Source organism: Thalia democratica, chromosome 9, assembly GCF_965202585.1.
Source record: "Thalia democratica chromosome 9, ktThaDemo2.hap1.1, whole genome shotgun sequence".
NCBI classification, from domain to species: Eukaryota; Metazoa; Chordata; class Thaliacea; order Salpida; family Salpidae; genus Thalia; species Thalia democratica.
In genome coordinates, this window is record NC_139173.1 from 13,969,833 (window position 1) to 13,989,836 (window position 20,004).

The following is a 20,004-nucleotide window of genomic DNA, read 5'->3' on the forward strand; positions in this document are numbered from 1 at the left end:
TATTGAGGTTTTGGTTGATGTAACGAACCGACTTTGCTTAAAAGTAGCTACCGCCGTGTATGCGTGGAATCAAAAGGGCTGTCTAAAGTCTAAACTAAAAAATAAAGGTAGCTCCTCTCGTATAAATATTAAAAATCTACAAATTTAAGTATAAAATTTAAGATTTAATAAATCCATAGTTATTTATTGATATTTTGCAGATTTTATATATTAGCTTGAAGCAAACTAGAGTTTTTGCGTTAATGGCAAAGTTACGTCATTATGTTTTTAGATTTGTGTATTGTTTTTCTTATGTTTTGTATTTGAGTCCTAACTTTAAGTATCTAAGTATGCAATGAATAAATAGTTGTTCTATTTATAAAGCTTTGTTTTTTGCAACTAGTTTTATAAAAGCCCTTCCAAGTGGGCACAAGTCAGAAAAGCAGGGCGTCATTTTAGCACAGAGCGCAGGGTTGCCTAAAAAACCTTTAATTTTAAACACAAATCACGTATTAACCTAGAATTTAAAATATTAAAAGTAAATCAATTAAATACGAAAAATCTATCTTAAAGATTAAAAAAAAAATCTGTAATGTTAATTTTTATTTTTTCCAAAAAAAAACATGTTTAAAGTAGCTTTCAATGTTGTTGTTCTATTTTAGACAGTTTTTTACCTTCAGTTTACTTTTGTACTAAAAATGGACCAAAATATTTTTTTAAACCTAGAAGAAATTTACCAAAAACTTTAGGAAACCCTGAGAGTGACATTTTAGCACAGAGTGACACTTTAGTACGAAAATTTATTTAGCAAGAAAGTCATTTTGCACGATTCCTTCATGCTTGTATAACATTAGTTCTGTTATGTTCAAAAGTTGCAAGCGAACTATGAAAAATGTATACTAATAATCATTAAATGTTCTACATGATAAACTTCAACTAAAACTTCGTGTTTTAATTATACTAGTAGTTATTTTAAAACAAACCTTAACATTTTACTGAAAAGATAAAAGTAAATTTACAAACATTTTAAATTCATTTTTGTATAAAATTTTAACGAATATATTTTGATACTTTTATATTATCAACAAAAAATTTATTATATACCAAGCAATATATAAGAGTTCTATTTTTCTGAAAACTTTTTTGTTAAGCTTAAATACAGTTATTTAGTCTAATGCTTTAGATGCAAGAGTTGTCTTTTTTGTTGTTCACAAGTTTTACAATCCTGCTAAATGTAAGTATATTTATTTAAGTTTCAAAATTATAGTATTATTAAGTAGCTTACATTTTTCAAACCTTAATATAAGTTAACCTGGTAACATTATAATTTTTCTAAGTTGATAGCTTTAAACTATAAGTTTAATTTTTTTTCACATAAATACCAGTTTTATTTCAAGTTTAGCCTAATATCTTCTTGCATGTTTAGTAAAAAAAAAAATATTTTATTCAACTGATTATTTCGTTTGATTTGGTTCAAGCGAGTGAAACGTTGTTTAGTTAATAATTACAGTTTTTTGTATTGAACATTTTCCTTATCATTAAGTCGAGAACTTTTGTAGCGTTCTAAAAAGTAAAAAGCACACGAGCTTAAACTAGTTTTTATAAGGTTAAATGATAAATTTTATTAAAAAGATTAAATTTTATATAAAATGGGTGAAATATGAATAAGTGTTCAAACTAGAGATTTAAGTGTTTGCTAACAAAAGATCCTAGTGAAACAAGTTTACTGGAATATAAATAAAAACAAATTATACAGTAATCTTCATTTATTTTACCAACAAACGTTTTTGTGTGTTAAACGAATCAGCACACTTCAACTGGGTTCTGTAAAAAATAATTAATATAATGTAAGAATAGAAGCATAGAATAAAGTAGGTGTATACATGTTTTTATTAAAATGAAATATATTCTACAGATTTTTAGAGGTTAATAATAGGTAAAACACTTAAAGTGAAATCCGACTGTTATAAAATTATATAATATTTTTAATTATTAAGTCTAAAGTAAGTAAAGTAAACTAAAATACACAACAAACAATAATATAAACAAATTACTTACTTTAATGGAATAAAATACTGATTCAAATTTATTTTACTGTTGTCAACGATTGAACAAAATACATTAAATAATCACGTCACAATACATATGAACACTAAGACAGCTACTTAATTTGTAATGTAAAGTTAGTTAATTTAGTCTTCATGTTTGGGAAAGCAGTAAAGCGCTTTAATATGAAAAGTAGTATGTAATCTATTTTGAATAAAAATTAAACTGAAACCACAACCATTGATTAGTAAATCAATAAAATTTAATAACGGTAAAGACAATAAAAGTCAGAGGAAATTGTTATAACGTGTGTTTTATATATTAAATGTTTGTAATGATTAAACCTCAAGTTATAACAAAATCAAAGTTAGATACAATTAGGAAGCAGATTTAGTTTAAATGTAAAAATTAATAAAAACGAAGAACAGGAAAAACAAACTTGTCATTAACTTATAAAGCACTGACCGATAATTAAGTTACAGCGGCATACATAAAATCACAGTGATTTAATTACATATATATATTGTATATAATAGTTATCAAAACAATTGATTGTTGTTTTATAAAGTAGCAGTCGGGTATTTAAATTAAAGATCCCATACAGATATTTTAAGTATTTAATAATTAAACTGTGTTTTATATGAAAGTTAAAATTTAAAACAACAAGGTGGTCATATGCTAAGTATAAACCTGCAGTAAAAAGACCTCTAGCTCTATTGGGCGTATTAGGTAACAAAGCACGCTTAATCTGTGATTTGAATACAAGCTTCCAATTAAACTTGGAACTTAACACATAAAGATGTGAAGAATTATAGTTGTAGGGTAAAGTGAGTATATGAAATGTCGGACAATAGAAAGTGTCTTGTGTGAAGTAAATATATAAATAAATAAAACTATATTTTACTTAGGATATATAATTATATTTATAAATATTAAGTGAATGTGTGTGTTTATCTGAAAGGTGAATGAAAAATATGGAAGGTGAGAAAGCGCAAAGGTATTATTTGAAGAAGAACCGTTGGCTGTGTACACAGTTGTTTAAAATATCACGTCTTTTATTTAGTAATTGTTTACTATCTTCTGCTAAAATTGCCATTCGTTCAAGGTTGCATATTTAGCAGATCTTGCTTTCGCTACTGATGTTATTGTTGGCGTGGTGAAGGATGTTCCATCTATTTCTGGTTTGGTTCCATACCTGTCAAAATGCTGTCAAACGAAATCTGACAATCTTGTGCTATTCTTTTTGTTTACATACTTTAAAGTTTACTTATGCCCGGTGTACCTATCTTTAAAAAGGCCTCCTGTCGAACCAATATATACTTTATCCTTATTATTTTTTTTTTGTTAGTATATTCACTAAGCTTACATTTAACGCATTTACTTACATTGTTCTTGAATTTGAAACCACGTTTAATTACTTCATTGTTATTAATATTACTGATATTGATGTTATTCTAGTTACTACAGTTATTATTATCATTGTTATTGTTACTATTATAGGTTATGCTGTTGTTATTAATACTGTTATCATTATTATTATTATCAATATGGTTACTACTATTGCCCTTATTACCACTAGTATTGTTATTATTTATATTATTACTAGAACATGAATCATTAGGTACAATTGGGTTTATATTTTTAGTTAGGTTTTTACTGATACAGGGTTGCCACTCAGTCAGGAAATCAGGAAAAGTCAGAAAAAATTTAAAAAATAACAAAAGTCAGGAAAAAATGGGGGTTTTGAAAAAAAGTCAGGAAATTTGATAAAATTTAAAAAAGTCAGATTTTGTCAGTTTAAATTTACAAAATACCGTGTTTTTCAAAGCCTTCAAATGGTAAAAATTAATTAAAAGTTCTTAAAGTCAGAAAAAAATTCCAAAATTTTCCTAAAAATTTACAAAATTATTTAATATTATTTCCAATGCCTTCATCTGGTATAAATTAGTAAAATATCCTTTACAAAACTGCAAAAATTTTCTATTAACATATTGAAAAAGTATCCTACTTGAACAAGCAGACTTTGTAAGCTTTTTAGTATTGATGATCTGTAGCAAGGACACTTCCATAGTGAAACTGTGATATATACACAAAAGTTTATCTAGCATAATTTTAGAATCAAAGTTTTTTTTGTTTAAGTAAGTAATTGAGTTCTTTATAACTAAGCAGTTAGTTCAGTATTTTATGTAACAAGTTAATGTGTATACTTTACCTCTTTATAATTTTTTCAAAGTTGTTTAATTTTATAAAATAAGTTATAAGTGATGTATATGCCAAGATTACGTTTACTTATTATTTGTATTTTTCGTAGAGTAAGTTAAGTTTTTAAAGTAAATAAGAGTATATTTATTTGTTACAACTTTTATACTAAATGATAAGAGGAAATATTTTATAAACGAAAGTAAAAATAAATAAGTGCCGAAAAAAAAGAAATGAAGCCCACAAGTTGTGGCTTAATTTAGAGAAAATACTCTCTTTAACAAGTGTAGGAGCAGCAGATGAAAGCAATTTAAATAAAATGAGGCAAATCATTTTAACTGCCAAGAAAATGAAGCGGAAAGCAGTTCAGATGAAGGAAACCATATCTTCATTAGATGAAGAGGTTGAGGTGCTAATAAAAAAAATGAGAAAACAAATTTTAGTACATACAATTAAAAAAACAGTATTTGATTAAGTTATTTATTGATTTAATGGTAACTGTAAAAGTTCGTTATATTAAGGTTTGAGTTGTGAAAGTTCCTTATTGATTTAAGGTTTTAATTATAAAAGTTCCTTATATGTCGTTTCGTTTATTTAGATACAATTATGCTAGGAAATTCTAAAAAATTGTGTTCTTTATTGTTTTAAGGTTTCAACTGTAAAAGTTTGTTATTGTTTTAAGATTTTAGTTGTGAAAGTTTGTTATTAATTCAAGGTTTTGATTGTAAAAATTCCTTATATGTCGTTTGTTTATCTAGATACATTTATGCAAGGAAATGCTAAAAAATTGTGTCTTTTTTCAGACAAGCTGTGTTTATAAGGTAATAATACAAGACTTTGCTGATAGAGCTGTTTAATACAAACATCAATCATACACAGATGGTTTAAAAGTGATGTACTGGAAGTTTGATGATAGAATTCAGCAAAAAACTGTTGTTTTTAACCTGTATTCAATTTCAAGTGTTAGATTCTGTATTTTAGAATAAGTTTAATTTAAGAGTCTGATTTAGAAAAGTCAGGAAAATTTTATTAAAAAGTCAGGAAATTTTTCTCAGCTTGATCAGGGGCAACCATGCTGATACTTCTAGCTATAGGTCTATTATTATTGTTTTTGTTAATTAGTTTTTAGTTATTAATGTTATTATTAACCTTGTTTATATTAACCTTGTTGTTTTTACAATTATTGTCGTTTCTGTCTAAACTAATATTAATCACATGTCTACTATCTAAATAGTTGTTATTATCATTAATGTAATGTTTGTTAATGTTTTTATTAAATTGTGCCATCAACTCATATTTAGATAAAACAAAGTTATTATGTGATTGTATTATTGACTTGACGTTATTCATTCAACTATAAGAAGATTTTAAAGTTTTTCAATTTAATATTTTACGGTAACAAAGCTTATCTGGGAAATGTTTATCTATTAATCTTAAAAAATCTTTAACCAAGTTTATGTTGATACTTTAACAGTATGGTGGGTTATACCACAACACACGGCTATTACGAGACTTATTACTTTTCTGCATTTTAATGTGATTTTTACTAGTGATACTGTTATTGTTAATATCATTATTATTGTTATTATTATTACAACACTTAGTGTTATTATTGTTATTATTATTATTATTATTATTATTTACAATATTATTAATGTTATTATCATTATTATTATTATCGTTATTATAGTTATTATAATTGTTAGCATTATTACTTTATTATTATCCTTACTATGTTTATTATCGTTAAAAATATCATTATTATTGTTATTATTAGTATTACATATTGTTTATTTTCACGTATGTTAAGTTACATTTAAAACCACTTTTTTTTTAAACATTTTTATATGGAACTTTTATTTCGTTAAATATTTCTGCACTGGATGTTTTATCTAAATGTAATGAGTTGATAGCACAAATTAATAAAAACAAAAATAAAAATAACACTATTAATGATAATAACAACTATTTAGATAATACACATGTGATTAATATTAGTTTAGACAGAAATACGATAATAATTGTAAAAACAACAAGGTTAGTACAAACAATAATGATAACATTCATAATTAACAACTAATTAATTAAAACAATAATTATAGACCTATAACTAGAAGTATCAATAAAAACCTAACTAATAATATAAACCCAATTGTACCTAATGATTCATGTTCTAATAATAATATTAATAATAATAATAAAAATAATAATGATAATAGTAGTAATAACAATAGTAGTGGTAATAAGTGCAATAGTAGTAACTATATTGATAATGATAACAGTATTAATAACAACAGCATAACCTATAATAGTAACAATAGTAATAATAACTGTAGTAACCAGAATAAAATCAATATCAGTAATATTAATAACAATGAAGTAATTAAACGTGGTTTTAAATTCAAGAAAACAATGTGAGTAAAAATTGTAACTGTCGTAAGTCGAATAAACTAAATTGTCCGTTATATGGTAACTGCTTAATTAAAAATGTTGTGTATAAGGTGCGTGTTAAATGTAAGCTTAGTGAAGATACTAACAAAAAAAAATAATAATAAGGATAAAGTGTATATTGGTTCGACAGGAGGTTATTTTAAAGATAGGTACACCGGGCATAAGTATAATTTTAAGTATGTAAATAAAATGATTAGCACAAGATTGTCAGATTTCGTTTGACAGCATTTTGACAGGTATGGAACCAAACCAGAAATGGACTGGAACATCCTTCACCACGCCAACAATAACATCAGTAGCGAGAGCAAGATCTGCCAAATATGCAACCTTGAACGAATGGCAATTTTAGCAGAAGATAGTAAATAATTACTAAATAAAAGACGTGATATTTCAAACAACTGTGTACACAACCGACGGTACTTCTTCAAATAATACCTTGGCGCTTTCTCACCTTCCATATTTTTCATTCACCTTTCACTTAAACACACACATTCACTAAATATGTATTAATGTAATTACATACCCCAAGTAAAATATAGTTTTATTTATTTATTATTTATATATTTACTTCACACAAGACACTTTCTATTCTCCAGCATTTCATATATTCATTAACCCTCCGACTATAATTCTTCACATTTTTATGTGTTAAGTTCCAAGTTTAATTGGAATCTTGTATTCAAATCACAGATTAAGCGTGCTTTGTTACCTAATACGCCCAATAGAGCTAGAGGTCTTTTTACTGCAGGTTTATACTTAGCATATGACCACCTTGTTGTTTTAAATTTTAACTTTCATATAAAACACAGTTTAATTATTAAATACTTAAAATATCTGTATGGGATCTTTAATTTAAATACCCGACTGCTACTTTATAAAACAACAATCAATTATTTCAATAACTATTATATACAATATATATATATGTAATTTAAGTCCTTGTGATTTTATGTATGTCGCTGTAGCTTAATTATCGGCCAGTGCTTTGTAAGCTTATAACAAGTTTTTTTTTGTGCTTTGTTTTCTTAAATTTTAAAATTTTTACATTTAAGCTAAATCTGCTTCCTAATTGTATCTAACTTTGAATTTGTTATAATTTTAGGTTTAATCATTACAAACATTTAATATATAAAACACACGTTATATCAATTTCCTGTGACTTTTATTGTCTTTACCGTTGTTAAATTTTATTGACCCATTAATTTAATGGTTGTTGTTTCATTTTTATTCAAAATAGATTACACACTACTTTTCATATTAAAGCGCTTTATAAAAACCAAATTTACCAACTTTATAATATAAATTAAATAGCTGTCTTAATCTTCATATATATTGTAACGTAATTATTGGATGTATTTTGTGCAATCGTTGACAACAGTAAAATAAATTTGAATCAGTATTTTATTCCATTAAAGTAAGTAATTTGTTTATATTATGGTTTGTTGTGTATTTTAGTTTACTTTACTTACTTTAGACTTATTAATTAAAAATATTATATAATTTTATAACAGTCGGATTTAACTTTAAGTATTTTACCTATTATTAACTATTAACCTGTAAAAATCAGTAGAAATTATTTTTTTTAATTTTATTGAAAACATGTATACACCTACTTTATTCTATGCTTCTATTCTTACATTATATTAATTATTTTTTACAGAACCCAGTTGAAGTGTGTTGATTCGTTTAACACACAGAAACATATGTTGGTACAATAAAAATAAAGGAAAGGTACAATAAAGGAAGATTACTGTACAACTTGTTTTTATTTATATTCCAGTAAACTTGTTTCACTAGGATCTTTTGTTAGCAAACGATCAAATCTATATTTTGAACAGTTAGAAAGTTAAATTAATATTTTTTTCAAAATTTAGGCTTTTCGACAACTTTACTCAAAAAGTTCTGAAATACTTTGAAAATGGCCACAATAATGTTAAAATTTACAGTTTTTTTAGTGTTTTACACTATTTTTATTCAAATTTCCAAGTTTACTAAACCTAAACATTTAAATTCCAGGGTTTGGTTAATATGACAACCCTGACCTATGCACACTAGTCTGCCTAAAACTAGTTTTGCTGTTTACTGAGTTATAAGACGTATTTGTTATTTTTTCAGTATGTTTTTTTTACTTTGTAATTTATGTATTTCAATTTACATTAGTTGTTTTTGTGTCTTGCAATAAAAAAAAAGAGATTAATTATAGATTGTGTAATATATTAGTATTTGAAACTTAGACTAGATATTAAGTCTGCATAGCATTTTTATTACCAGTTTACTTTGATGAGCTTGGAAATCAATGGTATATGCTGTTATTATTAAAAAAGAAGTAATTTTTGTTAATTATAATTTTTGTGTTTATATCACACTTGTAGTATATTTGCAAATCTTAAAATCGTTAACAATGTATACTTTTAGGGTTGGAAAGTATAAACTAAACAAACCTTGGCCAATAAGTTAAAATTTTAATAACCTTAAATAAAATTAGTATTGAAATATATTTAAATTAAAACAATTTAAGCATTTATTTTTGTTTAAGACAAAATAAAATTAATTTTAATAAAATAATAATTTTGCTAAGCTTTGTTTGTTTTTATATTTAATGGTAATTTAAAATCTTAAAATTGATCAAATTTTTACTGATCGGTTTTGAAATGATCCGGTTAGAAATGATCGGCTCTTGTGCTAAAGTATAGCTGTGCTATTCTAACACCTACCTCTTCCTATTAGGCTCAGTTTCCAAAGTAGAGACTAATTTAATTATGAAAAATATTGTTCCATATAAACTATTTTTTTAGTGAAACACAACGTATAAAATAGACTATTTCGTCAGTAACATTTTTTAGTAACAAAGTTTTATGTCAAAACGTGCATAGTGTATGCTTAAAATATCTATTGGCACCTACAATTAAAAAAAAAGAAAAGCTTCTTTGTTTTTCATAAATACTTAAGAAAAAATAATATTTGTTTAATATTTATAGTTTTGTCTTTTTTAATCGACTAATGTCAGAGAGTTACAAGACAATTCAAATAACAAAAATCCAAATTCTTATAAAAAGTTTAATGGACCACATCTCCAAAAAAAAAAGTTTTAATGTAGGTCTACTAATAACAACAAGTAAAATTTTTTTAATATAAATTTCATAATAAATAAAGAACACGACTAACAACAACCGCATCCGAGAAAACCTACAACTGGTTTCGTCCTTATTAGGACTCATCAGGCAGGCATAGTTGCGAGAAACCGCTGGTAAGATCTAAGCAAGCGGGTTATTTACTAAAGAACTAAATTACTAAAGCGACCGTATAGTGTAAATTTAAAAAATTGACCAACAAAATCATTCACTGCTCAACGTCTAAGACATTTTCAGCTTATATTGAAATTATAGTCTGTGCTTGTTTGATCAGTTTTAACAATCATTTGTTTTAACCATTATCAACTAAGTTTATATTTTCACGTCATCAATAATGTTAGGTCAACTTTACCACACGACTGTAAAATAAAACATTATATTTTTGTTTTTATGGAGTTTAGTCCTGATTTAATTTTTTAAAGATTTTTTCAAAATTAATCTATTAAATATTTGAAAATTTACCTTAATCAATTTTGTTGATGATGCCCGAAATAAATACTGATTAAAATAGAAAATTTATGACTACTACAAATAGTAAACTTTTAAGGTTTAAGGAACTACTTTTAACCATATCTCAAAAAAATAGAAAAAAAGCTCATTAAGTCTAACTAATAATATTATGATGTTAAAGTAATTTTTTTTTATAAAAATAGAAAATTAACAGTAACTAAAATAAGTTTTATTTGAATTAGTCATGTACCCTTTTAGAGTATTTTTATGCAATTTACTGTTACAGAGCTAATTATATATATATATATATATATACCGATTACTAACTTTTAAAAAGGTTTAAAAGTTTGGTATTTCGAACATCTGAGCAATTAATAATCCAGGTATGTCATGATATTTAAGAAATAAGGAGAAAATTTTTGGTCAATCATGGAGTTTGATGTTATTTTTATAAAATTCATTTAACAAAGTTTTTCACTTTTATAAAAACAGTATTTTTAATTTAGCAACTTGGTTAAAGTTTTACAATAATTAAAGTTTATGAAATCAATTAGTAAGTAAGACCATTTAAAGGGTTTAACTTTGATTTTAAAAGTCTTTTGGTTTACTAGACAAACGTCCGAATGATATGTTTTTCACTTTTATTTTTAGAACGAAAACAATTACTGCTAAATGTTTTAGCTTAAATTTTACTTTAGTAAGCTTTTAGATGCCTAAACTTTTAAAATTAAAACTCTAAGAAAAGTTCACGTTACAAATAAGCTAAGTAAAAAATAGTAAAAGGTAGAAACATACAAACTTTGAATTGGTTTAGTGAGAAAATTTATAAATATATAGGGTTAAGAAATTAAAATATAAGAAAATACCAGCTTACAGATAAAATAGTTTTACATTTTCAAAATTGTTTTATGAGATAGAGAAGTGTGTATGACTAGTATAATTTTATTGATCTATATATATAATTTTTACTTCTTCAGTTTTGTTTTTCAAATGTAGTTTTTACATTATGAAACTATGAATCATTTATTGTTTTGCTATAGTTGTAATAGTTTAAAATTTTATAAATAGAATACTTTATTTAATTTCGTTGTTTTTAAAATGAACAAAATTCTTTTTTCACAAGTACTTTCTTTTCGTTTATTGGATAAATACTTCTAAGTATAGTACGGCTGTAATATTCATATATTTAATATATTTGTTTAGTTTTTTGTTTGGCTTTTTTACTCATAGTTATTTTTTAGGTAAGATTGCTGGTCAAGCTATAAACAATATAAAAACTATTTCATCTATGACAAGGGAAAAACAAATTTATGAAGAATACAAAAGTGTAGTTATGAGCTCAGTAAAGTCAGTATTTTAGTTTTTGTTCATCAAATAGAAATGCGTTTTAGTTTTGTTTTAATTTTTATGAAGAAACCTGTTTTATATTTTGTACATTTTAATACGAAAGTTTTTAATAATTTTAGAGCCTGTTGTTGTATTAATTTTTAAATTGTTTTAACAAAGTTAATATTTATAGTATCTGAATAGTTTTCTGGTCTATTACTTGAAAGTTTGCACTTTCTGAATTATGCGTTTAACTGATTACAAAACTAGTTTTATCGAGTTAATATACTAGTCAATAAAAGTAAGCACTTCTGAAACGGTATGCACAGTACAGATGAATTCCGTAGAAAAAAATACGGTAATTAGTAAACAATTATTTTTGGTTCTAATCTATTATGATATATAGTTTTAAACCATCTACTTGTTTTAATGGTTCTATATACGTATGTTAAAATATGGTAAGTTTTAGTTATTTTTGGTATTGGATAATATACTCGATACACTATGATAGTTTAAGAACATATTAATTCCTATCACAACAAAACATTTTCTAAGAATGTATTAATAGTTTTTGTGATTTTTTTAAATGTTTTATTTTGTTATATTTTAAAAAACATTTGATGCACGTCTTTGTAAAAAATAAAGTTTACAGAAGCGTTTGGTGGAAAGGATTAGTATTAGGCTTAGGATTTGGTTATTCCCAATGTGTTATTTTTTTCGCATATGCTGCAATTTTTCGGTATGGAATGGAACTCGTAGTTAATGGTGAAAGTAACTTTGAAGATGTTTTCAGGTTTTTTTATTTTGTATAACGCATAAGTTATCGTTTGATACAACTTAAAAGAATAATTTAATTTTATATGTTGTTTGTAGTAGACCACGCTCGTCAGTATTTAATATTTAGTTTGTTCCAAAAGATATCTAACAGCAGAATTAACAAATGTAGAAAACGTCTTTCTAGCTCTAGGATATCCATTAGACATAATTAAGTCTACAATTTCCAAATAAAATCTAGATTTTAGTCGTTATTATTTGGACCTAAGAATGTCCAGTATATCGGAAGTTACCATATAACCAAAATCCAGCTGTCCAAAATAGTTTGAAAAAGTTGATAGTTGGAATTTTTACAGATCTATTAGTTTAAGAATAGTATATAACACCATAAATTGTTCCAGATTAATAATAAAGATAAACTCCCCATTCTTAACGCCATCAATGTAATCTTTAAATATGTATGTTTTTGTAAACAAACATACGTGGGTAGAACCAGCAACAATCTAATCAACAGATTAACCAACATCTACCAAAGAGTTTATTAAACAAGATTAGGTATATAACAAGGAAAGGATTTTGATTAAGTACAGAAAATAAACAGCAGTTCAGCGATTGGTCAACATTTAATCAATAATTCGAAATGTTTTGTAATTTATAACCTGGGTAGCTTCAAAATTATATCAAGAGCTCGAAACAATTTTCATCTAAAAACTCTAGAGGCAATTTACATTCTAAGCCTAAAACCAGAACTGTGCAAACAAAAGAAATTTGTCTGTTCTACCATATTATTAACTTCGTTTAACTTAGTTAATTCATTTTATGCTCTATTTAGCTAATTAGTTAAGCTGTGTTACGTTTTTATATCACTGACTAAAGTTTGATTTAGTTGGTTAATTATGAAATTTTTGTTTATAATGTTTTAAAGACTCAGTTTTTATTAGTTAATGTTACTAATGCTATTACGGCTACTTAAACCTCAAATTGAATACTGACGAGCATAGTCGAAAAGTAATTATATTTTTTTATATGTCCAAAAAACACTTTAAAATTAGTTTAGAACAAATGTTATTCAAACATAGAGCAGTAGCTTTCTAGTTTTTTTTTATGCTTTATTTGTATAAAGATTTAAAGTATAAAGTATGTTATAGGTAAAAGAATATGTAAACTAAACTCTAGTTTTGATTAAATTGTATTTTAACAGCTTTTATGTGTGGAATATAAAGTTTTTACGTTTTAAAAGATAACGTTCTACTTTAATTATTAAAAAAAGTTTCTAATGGGTATAAACTAACTGAAAATGAGTATGAAACAAAACACTTTTTCAAAATAAAACAGAATAAATGAAGCCTTATTTGTTAATTTTATTAAAGTCTACTAAATCAAAAAATTTAACGATTTATTTATAATGTTATTATTTGTTAGTTTCCTGAAAGTAGCAAAAAATAACAAATAAAAAGTATTGAATTTAATATAAAATGGTGTTAATAAAACTATTCAAAAAAGAAATTTGCGGTGTTTCTGACAATAGAGTCAATTCCAGGATATTTAATTTTTTCAATAATTTTTAATTATCAAGTTTCAGAAAATAATAATCGTTTTGTTTTAAATACAAAAATGTTTACTGTTGATATATTGAATTTTTCAACTTCTGTATATTTTCTAAGTTTATTTCCTAAATAGCTTTGTTACTCTCTAAAATAATTAAAATTGTTAGTTTTTAATGTTTAATAGGTTTTCCTGAAGAAATATTTTTACTCATAAAGTTATAAGTTTTATTTAAGCTCTCTGCTTTATCAGAAGAAAGTCTTGAACTAGTTTTGACCTTATTGCGGATAATTTTATAGTGTTAAATTTCGAATACTTTTACCTTTATAATATTAAGAAGAAATGTATTGTTTGATTAGTTTTTATTATATTTTAGCATTATATTTATTTATTAAAAAAATAATTCAGGCTGTTTTTTTATTTTGCTTTTAAAATAAAATCCTGAATATAGTCTCTTGGTTAAAATTGTTATTTTATGTAGAGTTTTAAATGCGGTGGTTTTTGGAGCAATGGCCGTAGCTCAGAACAGTGCATTTGCACCAGACTTTGCAGCTGCTCAAATAGCTGCACAAAGAGTTATTAAGTTGCTTGACCTTGTACCAAAAGTCGATGTGTACAGTGATAAAGGTTTCAAACCAGTTAGTTCTTAAATTTAATTTGATTTTTGTTATTAACTTATTTCAAAATCGTTTTTCTAGTCCATGGGGTTGGCAGCCTTTTGTAAGTGGCAGGCCAATTTTCCAAGAAAAAGTTGCTCGCGAGCCACGCTGTATAAAATAAGTCATTTGCGTGCCGCAGTTATTTAAAACTATTCGTAGTAATCAACATAACAATTTTTCTTTAAACTAAAAACGTGATAGTAGTTGAGCAATTATAATGAGTTGTTTTTTTAATTTAGAGTCTAATTATAAGCTTTTACTACCAAAACGCCTTTTATTCCTGTTTGTTAAAATGTACGTTTTTAGCTGAAAAGTACCTCGCGAGCCGCAGATTTTGGCTTTAAGAGTTGCAGTTTGCCGACCCCTGTTCTAGTCTAATCGATCCACAAACTGTTGCATAAATCTAAAAAAAATTGTTTTGATAGTTTTAATTTAAACAGTAAAATTATACTAACCACAATGCTTTTGTATTCTATACGTGCTAAATATTATAAGTTTTGTAAAATATGTATTTTTGTATTTATTTTGTATACTACTTAGTGCGACTTAATTACTTAGCTTTATGTAAAACATATTATTTTTCATACTATTCTAGCAAAAATTTCATTCTAAAATAAAAGTTTGAAAAAAATGGGCCATTGATAATAGCATATCTGTTTATCAACATAAATAGATTTGAAAGAAAATCAAAGCACGATTTTTCCCAGGTGGGAAAGTCTCGCTTAAACTTTCCAATATTATATTAGTTTTTTGCTATACTCCGATTTGTTTAATTTTTTTTTCTCAGTCTGTTTTACTTCAGGCCTTGAGTCAATCTTTTACTATTAGGTAAATAAAAATTTTAAAACATAGTTTTATAATGAAAATTTAAAACTATCCCTGCTCTGTAAAAAATTGCAACATGATTTAAAATAAATCTTTAAAACGCTTTTGAAAACTTTTATTTTACATTTACAACTTAAACAAAATAAAGAAAGAGAATATCACTCTAACTTTATACAGTTTTTAGAGCTTGTAGGTCACTTAAACGGGCGTGTATGTGTTTGAGTTATTTTCGTTTTTTGATAGTACGTTCTGAAATCGATGCTAAGATTTGAGGGAACAATTGATTACAACGGCTTAAAATTGCTTGGGTTGGGCAATAAAAGATGCACACAAATTGAGACATGGATGTTTACTTAATCAAGCAGGTGTAAATGAATGTTTTCGATATCGATTGCATTCTTCAATTTACGGTGAAAGCGTGTATAAACACTTCATAATAGAAATACGCCCACAAAAGCAATGCGGACTTGCTAAAAAATATTGACCATGAATTACTTCAAAATCTCGAAACTGCAACAACAACAACCCCTTTTCTAGCCGTGCTCGGTTTTAAAATGTTTGCTTTTTTTTTTGTACTCTCAGACAAAATTAGGCCGCGGCTTACAATGGTATTATTTTTATCAGCTATCGAGATGTCCTTTAAACTGTAGTTAGTTTAATTTTTAAATTTATTCCATAATTTGTTCAGTTTTGTTCTCTTTATGAAATTGCTCGATTAGTAGTTTAAGGAGCGATATTATATTTTAAGTAACTTTTTTAATTGAACAACAAAAAATTCTAATATCAAGTTCGACTTTTTCTAAATTTATAATACGTGTACATAAAAAAATAGCTAATCTAAGTACAACTTACAACTAAAATTCAAGATACAGTTATTATTTTTGTTGGGTTTTCATTTAAATTTATTTTTAAAAGTTTAGTTTTTATAAAGCCTGTTTGTGGGTCAAAATTTTATATTAACCATCAATACGACAATTAACAATTTTTCAGTACATTTTTAATCTTAAAACTTATTTTACATTCCTAATATTAGCTTTAAAACGAAAAACACCATTAGTTTTAAAATCATTAGATTTTAAGCCTATTTTTCAACTCTTGTTTTTTGAACACCCTACTCTTATGTATACTTTTGAGTTTTTCTAATTTTAATTATGTTATTTAAATAATTAACTTTGACTCACTACATCTGCCATTTATTTTTTCTAACATTTTTTATAAGTTTAATCAACGACTGAAGATTTCTTATAGATCACTATAGGATTGGAACTTTGTGTTTTTGAATAATCTGTGAAATAAAATCTACTATAATTAGTTGTTAATTATATAAAACGTAATTTCATTTACTTCTAGTTTTTTAATAATTATGTTACATCATTAGTAGATCTTTCGGCATAATTAATTTAAGTTTTACGTTATTTTAAGTTCTAATCCTTATTAACACGAATTTTTCACCTTAATCGTTTAAATATTTTCTTAGGGCTATTCTAATTATCCTTTCATATTTTTTATTGAAAGTTTTTTAAGTTCTTTGTAATAATTCTGTATCTTAAGTTTTATTTTTGGAATTTTAAGATTCTGAGCTGTTTCTTTTAAATATGGGTCATTCTGCTGCGATTTCTTTTTTATTAACAGTCGGGTCTTGTAAGGTTTTTTTTGTTGTTAGATGAATTGTAGCTTGATGCACTTGTTTCTAATTTTTGTCTAAAGAGTTGTATTAGCCATATTTTTGCTGTCTAAATACTGTCTAAAATTAATTGTTGTTACCTGATGTTTTGGGTCGCTGTTGTGGGAATGGGTCAAAATTGCACGAGGGGACTAAATTGCACAAATGGTCAGTTTTGCACGCGAGGACAAAATCGCACCAAGGGTCAATTTTGCACGGAGGGTCATTTTTGGCCGAGAGTAAAAAAAAACTAAATGATAAATTAATAAAAAAAGAAAAAAAAGTTACTGACCGAGGGTAAGGGTTAGGGGTAACAGTGATAGTAAAAATAACTGATAAAATAAAATTTATTATTTATTAAATTTATATAAATTATTATTCAAAAAGATGAATAAATAAAAATTAATTGATTAAAAAGAAAAAAAAAGCTACCGACCGAGGGTAAGGGGTAACAGTGATAGTAAAAAAAATTAAAATTATTTATTAAAAAAAAAAGTTACCGACCGAGGGTAAGGGTTTAACAGTGATGGTAAAAACTAAATAAAAATTAATATTATAATTAATAAAAAAGTTAAAAATAAAAATTAAAAAAATTCAACCCGTGCAAAAGTGCCTTCGTGCAATTTTATCTCCTCGTGCAAAAGTATCTTCGTGCAATTTTATACGCTCGTGTAAATTTGACAGCTACTCTACACCACAATACTGCTTTTAAAGCTGTCATTTAAGTTTTTTGATATAACTTTTTTTTTTAAGGACTGCCAGAGACTATTGTTTAAAGGCTCATGAAAGAGAGATGTTTATTGTAATCTAGCCAGCTAACTTTAAAAATTACCTACACTTAAGTTCTATATGTGCAAGTTCTCTGTGTTTGACAAGATTAATAATTTCATTAGTTCAAAGCTTACTAAAACCCTTCTACTAACAGAGTTCTTGTGAGGGTCACGTAAGTATGAACGAAGTTAATTTTAGTTATCCTGCACGCACACAAGCACATGTTTTGAAAAATCTAAGTTTTGATGTTCAGTCAGGAAAAACAGTGGCGCTTGTTGGTCAGTCAGGCTGTGGTAAATCTACAACTTTGCAACTTATTCAGAGATGTTATGATCCTTGTGACGGTCAAATTGTAAGTGTATACTATTTAAACTAGCTAAAATGGTAAAATTATACTTATATATTCTAACTAAGAATTTTTTTAGTATTTGGATGGAACAGATATTTCAAAACTAAATGTATCCTGGCTAAGACAACAAATCGGTATTGTTTCTCAGGAACCATCTATGTTCAACATATCACTAAGAGAAAATATACTGTAAGATTTAGTTGCTAAGCTAGTTTTAAATATTAAATTAACTAAGGTTTATTGGTTTTTATTTAAGAAACTCCAGTCAGTTTAAAGAGTTTCTGAACAAACCAGGCTAGTTTTTTAACTGTTATAAGATTGAGTTAAATCCGTTTTTGACATTTATTTCACTCAACTTAAAGAAATAAATTGGTATCTTGTAAGTTTAGTACCAAAGTTTTTAATTTTAAAGTAATTTTCAGGTCTTGTGGCTAGCTCTAATTTAATAAAACGTTCGATTTTAAATTTAAAAGCTTAGATTAAGATTTGTTATGATAACTTAACCATTTTTGACTTTAATATTAAAGTTATTGGATTAGTGTACTAACAATACTGTAGTTTAATTTATATTATATCAGTTTTTTGTCAATGTAATTTTCTGTTTCTTCAATCAATGTTTTTAGTTGTTTATAACCATTATCACCATATATTTACAGACATTCACTTACTGATTTAAAAATTAAACAAAACAATATAAAATTTTAAGAAAAATTAGTTTACGCTGGAAATTTTAAATATATTTAAAAGCTTTTTATAAAACTCATACTGACACAGGCTAATTTATAAAGACTCAGTTTAGTTTTTGGTCACTCAGGATAATTTTTTTTTTGCATCAAAGAGTGGCAACCCTGATTTCTAAAGATTTAATTGTACGCGTGTTTCCTTTTATCGTACTAACTTATCATATGTGTAAAGAGTAAACATTGGTCAAAATTTATTAAAACAGTCTTTTTAATTATTTTAAAATTATATGAAGAAATGAAAAAAAGTAAGTGCAAACTACAAATTATACAAGTATTTGAAAAATGTATCACAATACCAAGTAAAAAAACGACTAATAGCTTCTGTTTTAACGCAACGACTTACAAATAACAAATGGTTTCGCGTTTAGAACGCTTCACTTTAGTTAATCAGTTCTAAACGGATTTCCCTTCTTGTAGAAACGTTTGGTTGACCTGTAAGTTAAACTGCCTGGTAACTTAATTAATGTAAAGGCTTGGTTTAGTTCGTAACTTGCTCACAAATAAATTCGATTGATTTCTTTTGAGTGCAAACTCTCAAACATCCAAAGTTTTGTCTAACTGCGCGAAATCGAAAGTTAAGTGCCGTTTATACTCATTTCAAAGAATGCTACTCCTCTTTAATACAAAACTTGTTTATTTTCACAGTAATTTGTTGAGAAAAATTTCCAAGAATGTTCATTTTCACAAATATTTATTATTTTTAATTGCATTCTTTCTTTTATAAAAAATAAGATACGCAGTTGCGTTACATTAGAAGTAAGTCACAAACAATAAACTACGCAGTATCTACCCAATAAGGTAAACTTCCACTACCACGACTATTACAACGATCCGACCAACTTCTAAAGCTTACATAGTTATAAAAATTATTTCAAGAAAAAAGCTTTAAAACATTTTTTAAAATCAAATATGTGGTTGAAATGGATTGAACAAAGGAATTTTTTAGTGTTCAAACTGTGAAGTTAGCTATGCTAATTGATATGACACACAACTTACCAAATACTGTATATAGGACTTTAACGAACAAACTTAATTCCACCTACTTGAAAAGTTTACTAGTTCTTGATTGTCAAGTCAAAAACGACTCTTAAAC

At 25.9% G+C, this 20,004-nt stretch overlaps 1 protein-coding gene across 1 annotated transcript in view; it reads left to right on the forward strand.

Annotated features, from left to right (window-relative positions):
• The window catches only part of LOC145844841 (ATP-dependent translocase ABCB1-like), a 62,071-nt gene that overhangs the window by 37,694 nt on the left and 4,373 nt on the right, over positions 1–20,004 (forward strand). Inside the window, exons 16-20 of the mRNA XM_082952260.1 lie at positions 11,498–11,603; positions 12,235–12,375; positions 14,383–14,539; positions 17,974–18,171; positions 18,245–18,357. Of these exons, the coding sequence (XP_082808386.1) occupies positions 11,498–11,603; positions 12,235–12,375; positions 14,383–14,539; positions 17,974–18,171; positions 18,245–18,357 (715 nt within the window). The remainder of the gene's footprint in view (positions 1–11,497; positions 11,604–12,234; positions 12,376–14,382; positions 14,540–17,973; positions 18,172–18,244; positions 18,358–20,004) is intronic.